We start from the raw sequence: 17,033 nt of genomic DNA, 5'->3' as shown, positions 1-17,033 counted from the left end.
ATTGATTTAATATTGATCCACTGGCAGATTTTTTGACTTCTAAATATGAGAAGTAATAATCTGCCAGTGAAACTTTATCAATATTAAGAAATTATTGACTCTAAACAGGCTTCTGTGTCTTACTGTAAAGTTATTTGTAAGTTAGTTGTGTCTTATTTCAAGTATAACAAGATATTTGCATGAGAAACTAGATCAGCTGCTTTCACTGAATTACATTCAAAGGCATTCAAGCATCAAAGGGGATGTGTACAAATGTATACCACACTTTTCAGAGTTTTATTTGGGGAAGAAAATAAAAAAAAAAAGTTTTATCATTTTACTTCCACTTCCCAATTGTGCACTACTTTTTGTTGGTCTATCACATAAAATCACATGTATAATACAAAACAAATGTTTGTGGTTGTCAAATGATTTAACTGTTTAAAGGGTTAAATCATTTAGTTCATATTTTTAAAGTGAAAAAGTGGTATTAAGGGGTATTAACACGTTTCTAAAGCTCTACATCCAAAAGAGTCCAAGTAAGGTTAGTAAAAAAACTAAAATATGTCTTTAACTATACTGCCCCCTTCTGGTGGTTTGTGATACAGCAACATCAGCAGAGAGAACCCAATCTGACATTTAAAATACTACTACCATTATATGCTATTAGCATTTTACATAATTTTTGATTTACTGGTTATGTCTATCATATTGAATGGAATAAGTCAATGTGTCACTAGCATGTAAATCAACATAGTCGCATTATTAGCAGAAGTAGAGGGCCCCAAAACCAAATTTCACTTAGGGCCTCCTGGAGGCTTGGGCCGGCCCTGGACTGGAGCCTCACTGACAGTGCTGATTTCTGACATAAATGATATGGGCGAATGCCCAGGGCATTATCTTTATAGATAAGCAGAACAAAGAGTTTATTCCACTTTTAATACTGGTTAAATTTATTCCAGCTGTAAGAATTTAATATCTAGGTGTTTTTATGGGAATGTGAATCTTTCAGATCAATTTGATGAGCAGTTTTGATCATATTTCACATTTTATTGTGTCATGTAGCGCGGGGCGCTGGTCTTGGTCTTGACTCGGTCTCAGGTTAGGTGTTCTTGACTACAACGCTGATGTTTTCACTTTGAATGGAGTAATTTTATGTTGGTGAACATGCTAGTGGTAACTCTCAACCAACTGGGAGTATCAAAATGCTAGTCACTCACGAGTCACTCGATATGCTAGTGATGGCGCTCATGCTAACATTTTCCTTATATGTAAAATAAGCATTTTTGCTGAGTTTTCATTTGTTAGCTATGTTTAGTACACTGAGTTTTGTAACTCAATGTAAGTCAACATGCTACTGAAAGTTTTTACGCTAACATTAGCGTAATTTTCACATAAAACCTAGGTTTTACACATTAAATGGAGTATGTCAGTGTTTGTCAACATGCTGGTGATAACTCACATTCTACTTGTAGTGTCAGTATGCTAGTTGCACTACACACTGGTGATAGCCCTCATGCTAACATTAGCCTCTATCATTACAGTTGAGCTATTACAATTACTTTGTGACCTTATTTATGAATGACCGGAAAAGTGAACAAAATAAAGTGTGAAAAGTAAACAGAGTAACATTATTACTTTTTTTGTATTAAAAAAAGATGCTGTCAGTATAAATCACTCTGCATATGCATCAATGCACCGCAGTTTCTCTGCTAATGTCAAGCATCACATCCTCGAAGCTCATCTGTTTTATTCGAAAGAGGACTTCCCTCCGGGTCGCTCTGAGGACGGCGGTGACTAATTCTGTCTGGTTGTTCATCCAAATTAAATTCTGAGTCAAGAACTGTGTGAGAGAGCCTGATTGGGAAAATAGCTGTAGGGTGGGGAAGCAAAGTGGCATATAACTCAGAAAACCGTCTGCTAACTGATGCGTGGATGCCAACAATCTGTTACTCCAAGAACTTAATCTGGAGCTTTAAGAGGAATAATGTGACAGGTCATTTTTTAAAAAATGTCCAAACTGAAGCAAAGGGCGCAAACTGGGTTGTGTCGAAGAAGAGCAGCTGACGCTGGTTCCAGTTGGATTCAAAGGATGTAAAACCAAATATTGAAATTTTTCTAAATCTAAACTCAGCGTTTTTGAATGCAAAGTATCGACATGCCTTAAAAAACAAGTTAAATAAAAAAAATTTAAAGTGAGGCTCAGCAACATTTACATTAGTAGTAGTTCCTTTACCAGTATTAGAACAATTTAACAACTGTGAGCTTGTTGCAAGAGTAAATCTTGTTGATGGAAGCTAACAGGCTAGTCAGATACACACCATCTGTTTTAGCTAACTTTACATCATTTTAATCTCCAAGGCTAGAATGTTCCTATCACTGGGAGATAATGTGATCTTAGCGGATATTAAGAGTAAAACAAGATTGTTGCTGAGGTTCTGTTGAGCCGGACAACGTCCTTATTTTTGTGTGGATTTAGATTATCTGACGCATTTAGCTGTAACAATCTACCAGAAATGCTGCAATTCATTGATGCGATGCAGGTAGATAAAGAGCAAAATCAAGTTTTTGCCTGACTGATGTAAGGCAAAAACATCAGTCAGTTGTGCGGCAAAAATCCAAGTTGGTACGTTTCTGTACTTTCCAAGTGTGGGAGAGTCTATCTGCCAAATATTTCTGTTTCCTTCCTTTTGAGGATTTATTTACTTTTCTACAAGCTCCCTGCAGTATGATGTTTCCTTTACAGATTAGTGAACTATTACTGATACCTTCACAGAACCTCACTGCAGAAAGTCCTGTAAGGGAGAGTTTCAAATTGTTGAGTCCAACTCCTTAGCAACTCCAATCATTTAGAATCGATTTTTGAAACCTTTCTAAAATTGCTTGTGCCTCCTGTGATGTCATCGTCCCAAAAACATGCCACACTGAATTAGCAGGTTTTTTTCTTGTGGACTTTAAAAGCACAGAAGTTTTGAAAAATCCTGCAGATTAAATCTAAACTTTATCAACTGTGATTTGAATGACTATATATAATTGTTAGTAAAACTAAAAAAAAAACCAACATCTGGTTGTTTCTTTAATGTAGTGAAGATTCGTTTTGTGAATTTTTGGTTTCAAAACATTCAACATGGTTCACATCAGTCTTTTCCCCCCCAAACCCCTATTTCTACAAACTTTGGTTCACAATCTGCATGGAGCTTGGAGCAACAATAATCATGTTATTTAGAAATGTGCCGAGTCAAAGATATTCCAGAATCCTCCTTCTGGGTGAAATGGAACGGATGGCACCAAAAACAACCAATTGTAGCAGAAAATCATGAATAAATGCATTTATCCGCTAAACCTTCCGACAGGTTTTATGTTCACGACACGTTTTATTGCTGGAACACATTTCTGAATGTCGCTGCAGGCTGCGCAAGAAATCACAACCACAACTGTTTTGTTAGAGCAAAATGAAGTTTTATGAGCTGAAGTGACAAAAATTCATACACACTTCGGTTTTTTTTTATGAGAAAAAAAGCTGTGAGCCCTCAGGCCTTCCCACCTCCATATCTTAGCCTGGTTCCTCAGGTTCTCCAGCGTATGAACCGTATGCCAGGAATATTTAGGTTAAATCCATCATGGCGTCCCTTCCGCCTGAAGGATTAACAGTTTTAACACAACGAGGTATTCTATACGTGACCTGTAGATGGCAGCATTGTCCTGTCGACCTATAACGACTGAACCGACACAGACTTTGCTTTGATAACTAGGACTTTTCTCCCTTTGAAACATAAACAACACATTTTTCTACATTACATTTGAAATTCAGTGGTTCTATTTTGTGGCATTTTGTTCTTTACTGATGATTGCTGAGGTGATTTATATAAAAGGTATCAACAGCAGTCCAGTTTGATATTAAATGGGTTTCCGTTGCGAGCTCGGCTGGTCATTTCCAGCCATATTTCCATCCACAAGCCGCAGCATTACATCTAAAGATGCCCACGGCGTTCTGACAATGAGCTGCGTGGTGATGACTGTGGCATCATTTGGTCTGGCCCTCTTCCTCGTCTCTGCATTCTCCTTTCTAAAAAAAAAAAAACAACCCCCCACCCCCAAAAAACGTAAAGATGCAAAAACATGAAAAAAAGTGCCTTCAAAAGAGAAAGCTTTCCAATCCTATTAGACCGACAGATGATTAAGAGCTGAATTCCCGCCGCGGATGAAGAGTGGGAACAATTGCGGGGAGCCAAATTCATTTTTTATCATATTATTGAAAAATAATGTAATTATTTTTAATAACTTATTCCGGCACCTTTCTAAATAATGAATGCGTTTTTAAAATTGCTTTAAAAATGAGCCCCTGTCAAAAGGCATGAATAACATTTAAGTATTCTCTGAGCAAATGAAGAGTTTTTTTCTTTCTTTCTGCGTCTCGGGGGCCGTCACAAGAACAATGTCTCTGCGTTCCGTGTTGCATAAATCTCTTTACAAGAAGGCGAGGAAGCTTCCAGACACACAATAGGGGGGGAATATAAATAATTCTTGTGTGGGTGAACATCATTTAGTGCAGGTTCTCGACGTTTCGCTAGCCAAAAATCGAGCGCTTCGTTGCCGCTTCTTGTGTCCAGTAGATAGCCGGGGCCCCAAAACCCTTTCTGGTCAACAACACCCACAGCTGAGCTTGATGTTTATCTACATATGGATGCCAATTACCTTTTTTTCCCCCTTTAGCAAAAACAAAAAGATCACTGATAGACTCAGTGATCCTGTGAACAAACCTGTTCACTTTGACGTTCAAAGTGAACAGGTTTGTTTGGAAATTTATTATTTTAACGTAGTTAATGTATGATGTCAGACTCAGAGGACTTGCAATGCCTTTCAAAAGTATCCGTCCCTTAAACTTTTCTACATTTTACAACCACAAACTTCAGTGTGATTTTTTTTTCAGCGCATACCTGTAAAGTGAAAGGAAAACGTAACTTACTTTTCACATTTCTTTGCAAATAATACAGTTTAGTGTTCATCTATGTTGAGTTAATACCTCATAAATCTACCAGCTTTCCACGTCTAGAGACGCTTTCTCCTGTTCTTTTCAAAATAGCTTAAACACTGTGTCTTTACACAGCCATTTTCTTGTCACAGATTCTTAGATTAAGGTTTTGACTTTGACTGAGCCATTATGGCAAAAGAGCATGCTTCGACCTAGACTATTTCACTGTGCTTATAGAGGTATATTTAGGGAAGGTGAACCTATATTGCCTCCAACCTCAACTCTTTTGCAGCTTCTGTATCTCTCTATGATCTCTGACCCTGACTGTCCGCACCAAGTCTAAACACTGGGATGGTGCGGTCAGGGTGATTTTCAGAGTCCCTCTCCCACTCCATAAGCATTTTAAGCCAAAGTGGATCGTTTTATCGGATCATATCTCCTCCATCGGTAGCCATTTTATTTGTTGTTTTGGGTGTTTGATTTATTTATTTTGACATCTTACAATTGAATAATGGTTAGAAATTAAACATTTCTTGATTTTTGAGCATTGTTATGCTATTACCACAACATAACATGAAAAAAGTCTGTAACAACAATATTTTTGTTTATCATAATAACTTCTGGAACAAATTGTTATTGGGACAAGTTCAGATAATTGGTTTAATAGAGCCCTGTCAGATGTTCAAAGCTTGACACATTGCTTTATGTACTTGGTCTTGATGATGCTGCTTGTTCATTTATGTTTTTGAACAAACATTTGAGACCCGCACAGAACAACATTAGCAAAAACCTTTCTAAACTAGGCATCGCTTTCCTTCCACATCACAGTTCTGCACTGTTTTGTGTCTACCTATCACGCAAAACCTCAATAAAACACACCGAAGTTTGTTGCTGTTCGGGCTGGACGATACGGCTGAAAAACGTATCGCAATATAAGAGTTTCACATCAGCCGATATCAATAATTGTCAATATTGATCATTATTGACAAAGTTTTTTGTTTCAAATATCTTGTTGCTAGGTAACCAAAGAGGGAGCGAGTCAGTTGATTCCACCAACCTTAGCTTGCTGTGAGAAGGTAGGTGGCTAAAACCTTCCCTCTGCTAAAACCTCACAGAATGCTGTGGTTTTCTATATATTGAATATTCTATCAGATGTATTATCTATTGATATTGATCAGGTGTCTACCATGATATTGTTATGGATTTATTATCCAGCCCTGTTGTAAGGTGAAAAGATTTAAGGGATATGAATATTTTTGATAATTTTACTCATGTTTCGTCTCCAGTTTACATCCTAGTGGATCCCTAAAGAGCCAAAAACGTCACATACTGACTGAAATAACTATCCACTATCTGATGGCACAGATTTTCTAACAATTTTTGGAGTGCATTATTTATATATAAAAAAAATAATATTTATATCATTAACTTTTAAAGCCATGTCTGCAGTATTAATGGTTAGTGTGAAAAGTGACGGGTTCTCGTTTCTAAACCCGGTGAAAGTGAAAGCTACACACTGATCACAGATCTGCGCTACCGGGTTGCCTTGATTCTTGACGTCAGGGAGAAAATGAAAGCTCATTTGTGTCAGAGGAATTTTTTTTTTTTCATGTGTGTGTGTGTTTAAACTCCGTTATTTTCAAAGATTTTCCTCTTCTCTCACGCTCGTCTGGTACAGAGGATCTAGAAATCCCATCTCTGCTGCTGTTTCTCTGTGTTCTCGCCCTGTCTCTGAGTCTCTGCGGTCTCTGCCGCCTCGCCGCTCTGCGTCGTCTTCTTCTTCTCCTTCTGCCTCTCGCGGATGATTTCCACCAGCCTCTGGAACTTCTGGTTGAGCTCGTCCATACCTCCCCCCGCTGCCCGCTCGCCCTCCTTGTCGCCGTTGCTCTCCAGCGAGCTCAGCGACTCGGCCCTGGAGTCGCAGCCCTCGAACTCGTAAGTCTGCAGCGAGTCGTAGGGCGGCTGCGACAGGTCCGAGGTGACCCGGTCCAAACGGATGTTGAGGAGTTCTTCCATCCGGAGCGGCTGAGGGTTCAGGGCTTCGGACACCGGGGCTTTGCCGTTGCCGAGTGACCTCGCCGGTGCGGTTAAAGTCTGCGGGGACGTGTCTCTGGCCTTCAGCGTTGCCATGTTGAGCAGCTGCAACCCGCCGCCGGCGCCAGTCCCGTTGATGCACACCCCCATCCCGCCCGGGTTCAGCGAGCCCACTATGCTGTACGAGTCTGCCTTGACGTAGGCGGGGGAGTTCACGCTGCTCATCTGGCTGCTGGTGGAGTAGTTCTGCTCCGACATGGAGCGGATGGAGGAGTCGGTGTCGATGTCGTCCGCCGTGGTGCTGGTGGCGCCGGTGCTGACCTGGGTCTGGGACGACCCCGGACGGCCATCCTGCTGGTTCGACGAGAAGCTGGTGTGACTCTGGCACGACGACTCGTAGGTCAGGTGTGCTGGGACGTTGGCTGCTGTCGACTCTGGGCCTGTCGGGTTTGGCTGGAGAAGGAAAGGCAGCGATGAGACGAGTCAGAGGAAGCCAAAAATACGTCAACGCATCTCAATAAACTAAAATGTCAATTGGCTGACTCAGTCCAGGAAGTGAAATACACAGGAAGTGAGGATAACAGATCACGATTATTTTAGTAATTGATTATTCTACCGATTGTTGGGACAATTAATTGTAAAAATAAAGAAAAAGTTATTCATCTTTTAGAGTCCAGCATAATCGGTTATGTTCTAGGAGCTACTCCAACCTCTGGAGATGACGAGTCAAAGAAGACTTTTACACAAGGTCAAGAAAATTATGGTCAACCCTGACCAACCTCTTTGTGAGACTGTCTTAGAAAAATAGAGCGTCTTCAGTCAGAGGCTTCTTCAAATTCACTGTAACACAAACCGCTACACAAGACATTTTTCTATCAACAGCCATCTCCACCTACAACATCTTTGAAGAATCTGAATTGATATGAGTTGCAACAACAAATGATTTCACTGTAGGTTCGATAAAGTAATTTCAAATTTGAATTGAAATTTTTTATGTTCCAAAAATCGGTTAATCACGACTAATCATAACTTATCCGATTAATCGCTTCAGCTCTAATTTATAGAAATTGAATAAGATAATTTTATTAGTCTCCCACAGGAGAAATTTGTCTTGGAAGCAGGGGCAAAACTGCAATACAACAATAAAAGCTCATCCAAAAGGACAGTAACCATAAATAAATACATACAAACAAAAAATACATAAAAGCACAAATGTCAGATCGGCAGTACACCCCTATAACCATTTCCATTCACATATAATACCTCCTCTACATGCTACTCTTGATCTCCATCTGGGCCTCCTAATAATTTGTGCAGGCCGTTCTAGTCTGCCATTTAAGTGGAAAGAAAACATACGTAAAGAAATGTACGCAAGATTGCGAAGGAAAACCCTCTGAAGAGTTTTTTTGGGAGATTCCCAAAGTGTGCACCGCAGCTGGAGTCACCACACACACACACACACACGCGCGCGCCCCCACACACACACAGAAGTATCCTGGGCAAAAGCTGCAGCTGAGTTTTGAACCAGAGACGATGTAAGATGTGCTTCACCTGGGCTAAGGAGAAAAACGAGGACCTGTTTCAGAGGAAAGTGAATTCCACATTGAATTTGGACATCCAGGCCGCAGAACGCCAAGAAAGAGTGCAGAACCACAGAACTCGGGCTGTCAGTAATGATCTGTGGAGCCCTGTGATCTGCTGCTTCCCTTTGCTGTCAAGCTTTCAGAGACGCTGATTTCATCTTCCAGCAGGATTTGGCACCCGCCAACACTTCCCAACAGCCGCTTTAATGGCGAGAACATTACTGGGGTTGATATGCCAGCAATGTAAGCTGACCTGAACCCCATAGAGGATATATGGAGCACTGTCAAGAACAGGGTGATAGAAACCAGACCCAACAATGCAGGAATCCATGCAAAAGGACAAAGACGAAGTGACACATTTGACACACTCCACCAAGCCAACTCACGTTCTGTTGTCATCAGCTACCAGTTGAAAATACTTCCAGACTCTGCTGACTTTTCAGTGTCACTTCTCCTGCTTCTAGATTTTCCTTAACATCTTCCAGCTCCGTTTTGTTGCTTGCCGTAACAGCAGGGTGAGTCAAAGGTTAAATATTCTGGGTTGTGTGATTGGCGAGAGCGAAGGAGGGCGGGGCCGTGTGCGTGCTGTGCAGCGCGCTGCACTTGTTACAGTCTAACTTCAGCACCTTAATTTTTTCTTAGTTTGTTTTTTTCTTTACTCAACAGGGTAAACTACCTTCTCCTCTATTTAGACTATGATAAGTTGGTTAATCTTGCTTAGTTTGGTCTGTGCTGTATGTATTGTTGGCTTATTAAAAGGGGCAGTATTATGTATTTTCCAGACACATAGTGCCATTTTATACCACAATCAAGTAACTATGTTAACTTCACTTGTTATGAAACTGCTATATATGAAATTTGACTTTGTAATTTAACACCTTAAAATTTGGCGTCTGTCTCTTTAAGAAGCTCTTGCTCTTTCTGAAACTCGTTTTTACCAGCGTTTCACTGAGCAGTAGCTCCTTTAATGAGCTCACTAGATGCTCAATTCCACCAGGTGTTTGCTAATGTCTGCTGGCTAGTTTGAAGGAGCTGAGAGGAGGAGCTGTGGTGGAGGGCTGCTCTGTGAGGCGGAAGCTTAGAAAGTGCAGAGGTGGAGCTTCATCATCGAAGGCGGGGCTAGGTCCAACCAGACGTCTTACACAGCTGAATGGTTGCCATGGAGATTAAAGGATTTCTAAAACGTGCATGAAAAAAATCTCCAGGTATGTTTTTAATGATGGAATAACATTATAACTAGATGTAGTGCTCAAAAAAGTCAATCTTACATAATAATAATAATAATAATAATAAAAGGCTGTGTAGCAGTCCGAGCCAATCATCAAGCAGATAATTTTGCCCGACCCGGTCTGAATTTTGGGTCGGACTCTGGCTTTGAATCTCAAACTGTAGTACACATGGACAAGCGTTATAGAAGGTTTTCTACTATTTCTGCCTTCAGAATCCTTTTCATCAATAAACCGTAACACTTGATGATTGTCAAAAACTTTTGAATTCATTAAGATGCACATCTAATTTGATCCTCTCATGTTCTGATCTCACCAACATCTTTTTGGCCGAGGTATTTGGTTTTTATTTTCTTTCCTTCACTTTTGGAATTTTTTTTTCATGCCTCATATGCGATTACACCTTTCCCAGTGCGCCGACCTCATAATCCGACATTTTCTGTTCGACAGAGACGAATGTGTCGTGACGATGTCGCCCGTCTTGATACACACAACCGATCATGCACGCACATTTTTTAGAGCGCTCAAGCTTGAGATGCGAAAGTTAAAATGAAAAATATGTACTGTAGCGACAAAAATTTACCATAATATGAAACAGCTAATTTCACAGACTCTGCATTTCTTATTAAGGGTATCATTTTTTTTTATTATAACGTACACACACACACTACAGTATGCACAAACTATATTTTAAGTAATTGAGTTGGTGCAAAACTCTTACCAGGCTATTTATTCTGTTTTTTGTTTTTATCTATGTGGATTTTATTTGGAATGCACTATAAATAGTTGAAGCCACACATAAGAATGATAATATTGAAGATCTTATGATTTTTTTTTAATATATATATATATACTGCTGCCACAAGCCTCTTTTCTCCTTTCATCTGTCTGTGATTTCACAGCTGAGGCCACCTAATAAAACCTACTTTATTTTCTCACTTCCTCCATCGACAGCCTCAGTTTAACGGCTGGTGAAGTGCTTCTGCCCCGGCTGTTGTTTTTATTGCCACATCAAGCAATAAACAATGCTGCTATATGCAAATGATTGATTATGGCAGCGCCGACATGCAAATACGACTGAAAAACGGGCTCCTGCATTAACGTGACGCTTCGCCACGCCTGGGGTTCATAAATTTTAATCAGTCCAAAGCCGTCTTTATGCGGCGCTCATTACATTCATGGGAACTCCTGTTAAGGATGTAAAAGAAAAGCCTTAAAATAAATTTTGTCTTATCTTGTGATTTATTGCAAATGGAAGAAAAACGCATTCCTGGAATATTTATTTGGACCCATACTTTGCCCACGCCTCTTTCGCCAACAGGACAGCTCTTCGACTTCCCCCAAACTATTTCCCAACGTGAGCCTTTATCTGAACCTTTACTTCTCTAAATCGGCCAGAGTTCAGACTCCAATCTTATATATTTTTTTCTTCATCTCACCCCTCTGGTTTTCCAAATGATTTAGGACTGAAGGTGGCCATGAAAGAAAGTGGGCTTTGCCTCTGGTGAACCATTTCGGTATCGATTTGGGCCATAATCTTTCGGATTGTTTTTCTATTGACGGACCCAGTGATAACCTATTTTCATTTGTCTGACAGAGTCGATCATATTTTTATCTAAATAGTCCCAAAGAGTCTCTGATGCCATCCACTGTAACAAGACTCCCAGGGAGTTTAGAGAGAGAGGGGGGGGAAAAAATAGGTCCACAACATCACAGAACTTAAAAAACTTAAATTCTTATTTATCAATTCAGATGTTTTTTCTTGGGATCTGACATCTTTGCACGGAAAAATGACGACCAGCTCCATCAGTGTCTCATTCACTGTTTACATTTGATCTGGTCAAATTTTATACTTCAATAACATCAAATTCGGACTAAACTAGTAATAGATGATCCAATATTAATATCTGTATCGGCTCTGATACAGATATCAGAGCCAATCTAGAAAGATATTCTAGATTGGGTATTGGTGACAATGTGTCTGATCCATAAGGGCAGATGTATACAGTCTAATTCTATGTCTGTGCTCTGAATGACGTCATGATATATTATTGTGTATTTTAGATTATAATTAGAATTCCTAATTTCACTTTCCAAACCATTTGAAAGTGAAATTCTAATGCATTTGTTGCATTTTTTAATTTTGTTTAACGTTTGACCAAAGTAGTCAAACCTATTATTTGTTTTCAGGTTCAGTTTCTTTATAATTTATTTTGCATTGGCTGTTCTACTCTTAATTACTCTGACTGAACAAATTAAATTTGTTTTTACACGTTTGACCAACCTTGTGAAACTATTGGTGTATTTAAGATTACTGTACTGGTGCAGAGTTATCTAATACATTTTTAATTTAGTACATTTACGTCTGTGTTTTTAAAAAAAGAATCGTTTTAAGCCAACTCAGAACCTTTGTTCTGCATCGGATCGGTATCAGCCGATACCAAATCTCAGATATTGGTATCGGGAGTGAAAAAAGTGGATCAATGCATCCCCAGACTAAATGCTAAAGACCAAAAAACATAGGTCTCTATAAACAACCACAGATACTGTATGTATCCAACTGTATTTAAGTGGCCCTGATCTGGTGTTCTGATATGGGCCACTTATGGGTCAAAAAGTCCGTTTTGGCCCAACTTTCATGTGACCTGGATCCTTAGCAAACTCTACATGTTTATATTTATGCTGGGTTTTTTTTGCCATGCCTCTTAAACAACCAGTTGGCATGTATACGGCATACAGTGGTTGTTATGGCAACTTGGCTTTGTATGTTTTTACCACTCATATAATCCTCCTCACTGTATATATAAAAATATGGGTTTATAGTTAGAAGACCATACAAACTAATTAACCTAAAATGTAAAGCATAAAAAAATCTCGAACTACATTTCATAAATCAATGGTGTAACACTAAAATTGAACAATTTCTTAAAATAAATTTTTCTACTCTACTGAATACATGCACTTAAGATTTATATATAGATATATATTCATTGAAATAAAATACAATTATTTAAAGCCGCAGTTATCTTTGCCATTAACTGTGGGCCACACTATATACCTGACATAAAAGATGTGTATTGATTTGACGATAAAGTATTGCATTTTAAACAGATGCAGCTCACGAGTTTTAAGGCAGGTTCTGTGAAAGGGTTATAATGTAATGTTGTAGCTGCATCAGATTAACTTTTCATTCAGTATAAATCCAGATTAGTTTCCAGATCCAGACTTTTACTGTCGTAAAATAACTTGAGTGTCAGGAAGGTTGTTGCAGTTTATGGTTATTTACAGGGAAACAAATTTTTAGTTATGTGGGGAATGGCGGTGGGAGGCGGTGCGTCATCAGTAATCAATCTGAGTGAAAAACTCACTGAGAAAAACGTTTGAAAAAAGGTTGTTAAAGCGGCGATGTTGGGTAAAATCGCCTTTTTTCAACTTTACGTCATGTTATAATGTCATTTCCTTATCAAAAATATATCTCCTGCGTTGCCTTGATTCTTTCATGCATGTTTTAGAAATACTTTAATCTCCCGTGGCAACCATTCTGGGTGGACCTAGCGGCGCCTTCGAGGACGAAGCTCTTCCTCTGAGCTGCAGTTTCCAAGTGTCTGAGCTTCTACCTCACAGAGCTGCCCTCCCTCACTAGCCCTCCGCTCAGCTCCTTCAGACTAGCCAGCAGCAACTAGCAAACACCTGGTGGACTGGCATCTGCTGAGCTCGTTATAGGAACTACCTCTCCATGCAACTCTCCTAAAAACGTTAACGTTTCAGAAAGAGCAGGAGCTTCTTAAAGAGGCAGAGACTCAATTTCAAGGCGTTAAATTTTGAAGTCAAATTCCTCTTCAGTCATATTTACTGTATATAGCACTTTTATAACAACTGTGCATCTGCTGAGCTCATTATATGACCTACTTCTATATGCAACACTTATGAAAACAATGTGTGAAAGTTTTTATTAACTTTTATACTCCCTTGTTTTTCTATTACACTTGGATAAGAAACACTTTATATGTTTCGCTCAGTACATGTTTCCAACAGGAACTTTATTATTGGCACACCTTTCTGTTGCAAATAACCCACTATTATTTCAAAGTTCATAAAACTGAGTTGGCATAAACTATGACTTTTTTTTAGAATATAGTTGTATGATGGTGGAGGTTCAATTTGGTCTAGTCTCTTCTCTGACTGGCCTCTGCAACTAATCTGGATCTAAACTACATTAAGATGTTTAAATTCATCTTAATGGATAAAACAGTTATCTCCTGCAGGTAAGGTATTAGCTGCTTATAACCAAGGTCAATATAGTTAGCTAAAACTAACAAACTAACAAAAACTTAAATCGAGAAAGCATTTTAACTGAAATGAATGTGGAGAAATTTAAACCAACTGGAACTATATTGTGCGTTTATGAAACTATCTAAAACTTACTGAAATTATAGACATAATATCCTTCATTTTCTTGTTTATGAATCTATTTATCAGCCTTTTAAACTGATGTGGAATTGATTTTTTCTCCCAATATAAGCGACTGTCGGCAAATTACGGCACTCCATGCTCCTCCTATGGTAGTCCACAAAATGGCGACAGCAAAAGTTGGACTTAAATTCCAGAGTCAGCTTGTGGTTCAACAATAATTGAAAATTATTGAAAATGGTATCTTCTGTTGATTATTCATAACCCAATGGATGTGTACATAATCACAATACTTTGACCTTTTTGATTTCTGCACCAAAAAATTGACCAAAGTATGAAAATAATGTAAATTACTATATAAACTAAATTAAAACTAAACAATAACTAAGAAAAACTAGCACACTGACTAAAAGTGAGTTAGACAAAGAAAATCACAACTAAATAAAACTAAACTTTAATGAACAACCCAGACTTATTATAACTCTGCTTACAACCTTTTAGACAGAACCTCACTTCAAAAATCCTGAAATATCCCTTTAAATGTTTGACCTTATAAGGTAAGCTGACCTTTTAATGACTTTTCTATGAATTTAATTTACTCGCTTTTTCTCCCTCACAAGCCTAATAATGTTGGAACTTGTTCAAAGACAAAAAAACAACAACAAAACATAAACAGCGAGCTGTGAGTAACTGTTTTGCTCCGCAGCGTTTTCTGACCTTGGCCTGCTCCTCCTTCCCTTTGGCGCCGGCCGCGTTCGCCCCGCCACTCTCGTTCCCGTCTGCGGCCGCGCTCTTTGCCAGCATATGCTCTGCTTCGAAGCCGCCGAGGCTCATCTCGGGTGAGTGCAGCAGAGGCTCAAAGGTGCTCCGGCCGGGGACGAGGAGACGATTGGCGCCGTGACCCGCCGTGAGGCCCTGGGTCACCCGGCCCAGCTGGAGGCCCGCCTCCAGCGGCCCGAGCGGGTAGTCTCTGAGAACGGGCAGCGTGTGGACGCCGTAGCAGAGGCGCCCGTAGAGCTGGGCCGAGCCCGGCCGCTGCTGGGGGCCCAGAGCCGGGCGCGGGTGACGGCTCCAGCTGTACGTCCTGGCTCTGGGCGGATTCTGCTGGGTGTACCATCTGCGTGCCGAAGGAGAGAGAGAGAGAGAGATCACAGCCATCGAAAAACAACCACACACAAACAGCCGAGAGCCACGGCGCGCGAGCGAGCGACTCACATGTTCCCGCTGTTATGCATGTGCTGGATCCTGTGCATGCTCTGCAGCGCCGCGATGTCAAAGGCGGCCGTGTCCGCTTCCCCTCCCCCCTCGTCGTCGTAGGATATGATGTTTTCCCTGACATCATCCTCCTCAAAGGGCGAGTGGGAGTCTCGCTTCTGATGGCGCAATGACAGCGAGAGAGCACACACCACTAAAGGGCAAAGAACAGACACATGCCCACATACTCCACTGATGTTCCAGAAGCAAGCCTGACACAACCGCTCAGCGTCTTTTCCGAATAGGAAGTCGCTCAAAAAAAAAAAAAAAACATACTTGAGAGGTTTTTTTCTTTTCCCCAGAAATGTCACACGAAATCCTCCCCACCCCCGGAACTCACCCAGCAGAGTGGTGACACAGGCCAGCATGGCGAGCAGCGTGACCAAGCTGAAGATGAGCGACGGCGAGGCAGTCGGCGCGGGCAGGCAGACCACGTGCCTCTCCCACCGCGGGTCCCGCTGCCTGCCCCGGTTCTCCGTCTGCATGCCGCCTTGCAGACACGGGCAAATGGTGACTGTGACGGTGCCAGTGTTGGTCAGCCCCGAGGCCCCGTCACGCAGCACCACCGGCACGTCGAGGGCGAGCGGCGACGAAGAGAAGCCAGGGAGCGGCTCCAAGGCCGACTGCAGCACCAGGCTGGCTGTCACACCTGATGATGTGACAACACATCAAGCATGTCACTGCACAGCAAAGCACAGGGCGCTCTCTTGTCGCTAATAGACGGGTGGCAAATTTCTGCGTGAAATGTGAAATAGCGGCTGTAGAGGGAAGCGGAGGAGGTAACCTCCAGATTCTCTGATGGAGAGGTTGAGAGCGGAGCTGGACTCAGGAGGGATGCTGAAGTGGACCGGAGAGTCCTGTCCTCCCTGATCCCTGTCGACCGCTCGCAGGACCTGGACGACCTGTGGAGCAGAGAGCCGGAGAATCGTTTTAACAAGAGTCGTTTAACAGTCCGGAGGAGTGTATTCTGTTGTTCATATGCAGTAAAGTTGAACTTCTGCATGTCTTGTTTCAAGTTACAAGCATTAAAGTGAACCTAGGATGCAAAATTCAAATTTTCCACATATTTGTACTTTCATTTGGGTCCCCACTGCTTCTACAACAATCCAAAGCCTTATAAAAATATATGTTTCTTGGTGTCTGGTTGTTTCAAACAAATTTGGAATAGGCAGGCACTGCCGTCACCTAGCAACCCCAGGGGAGCCCAGCCCCGTTACCTAGAGCAACAAGCTCCAGCATGTTTGGTCAGCTGCACTGAAAAAAGAAAACAAGTGATCCAACATAAAAAAAAAGGTCAATTTGTTACAAGTAACCAAATTAAGTTTACCCAAGTAAGTAAATTAAGTTTATTAAGTTGTCATGTTAAGCAAACGCAAATAAAGTAAGCTTGACAAACTTAATTTGATCACATGTAACAAATGAACTACATTTTTTAAAGTTGAAGCTCCATTTTCTTTTTTCCAGTGTGAGTTTACCGCTGTATGCGCTGTGTACAATGGCTGCTGGAGAAGACGAATGTTTTGTTGTTCATTTAGAAACCACTTGTTGCATTCAATTGTTTGTGCAGAAGGCTCC

General features: G+C 40.7%; 1 protein-coding gene across 2 annotated transcripts in view; it reads right to left on the bottom strand.

Moving 5' to 3' along the window:
• Positions 1–3,416: 3,416 nt before the first annotated feature.
• Positions 3,417–17,033, bottom strand: part of LOC114151276 (cadherin-24-like) — a 46,761-nt gene continuing 33,144 nt past the window's right edge. For both annotated transcript variants that reach the window (XM_028028388.1, XM_028028389.1), the window contains 5 exons: positions 16,243–16,360; positions 15,799–16,107; positions 15,420–15,612; positions 14,922–15,321; positions 3,417–7,438 (listed from right to left, as the gene is read on the bottom strand). In XM_028028388.1, the coding sequence (XP_027884189.1) occupies positions 6,635–7,438; positions 14,922–15,321; positions 15,420–15,612; positions 15,799–16,107; positions 16,243–16,360 (1,824 nt within the window). In that variant the 3' untranslated portion in view covers positions 3,417–6,634. The remainder of the gene's footprint in view (positions 7,439–14,921; positions 15,322–15,419; positions 15,613–15,798; positions 16,108–16,242; positions 16,361–17,033) is intronic.

This window comes from Xiphophorus couchianus, chromosome 9 (assembly GCF_001444195.1).
Source record: "Xiphophorus couchianus chromosome 9, X_couchianus-1.0, whole genome shotgun sequence".
Lineage (NCBI taxonomy): Eukaryota > Metazoa > Chordata > Actinopteri > Cyprinodontiformes > Poeciliidae > Xiphophorus > Xiphophorus couchianus.
The sequence above is the reverse complement of the archived record's forward strand: the minus strand, read 5'-3'. Positions and strand labels throughout refer to the sequence as shown.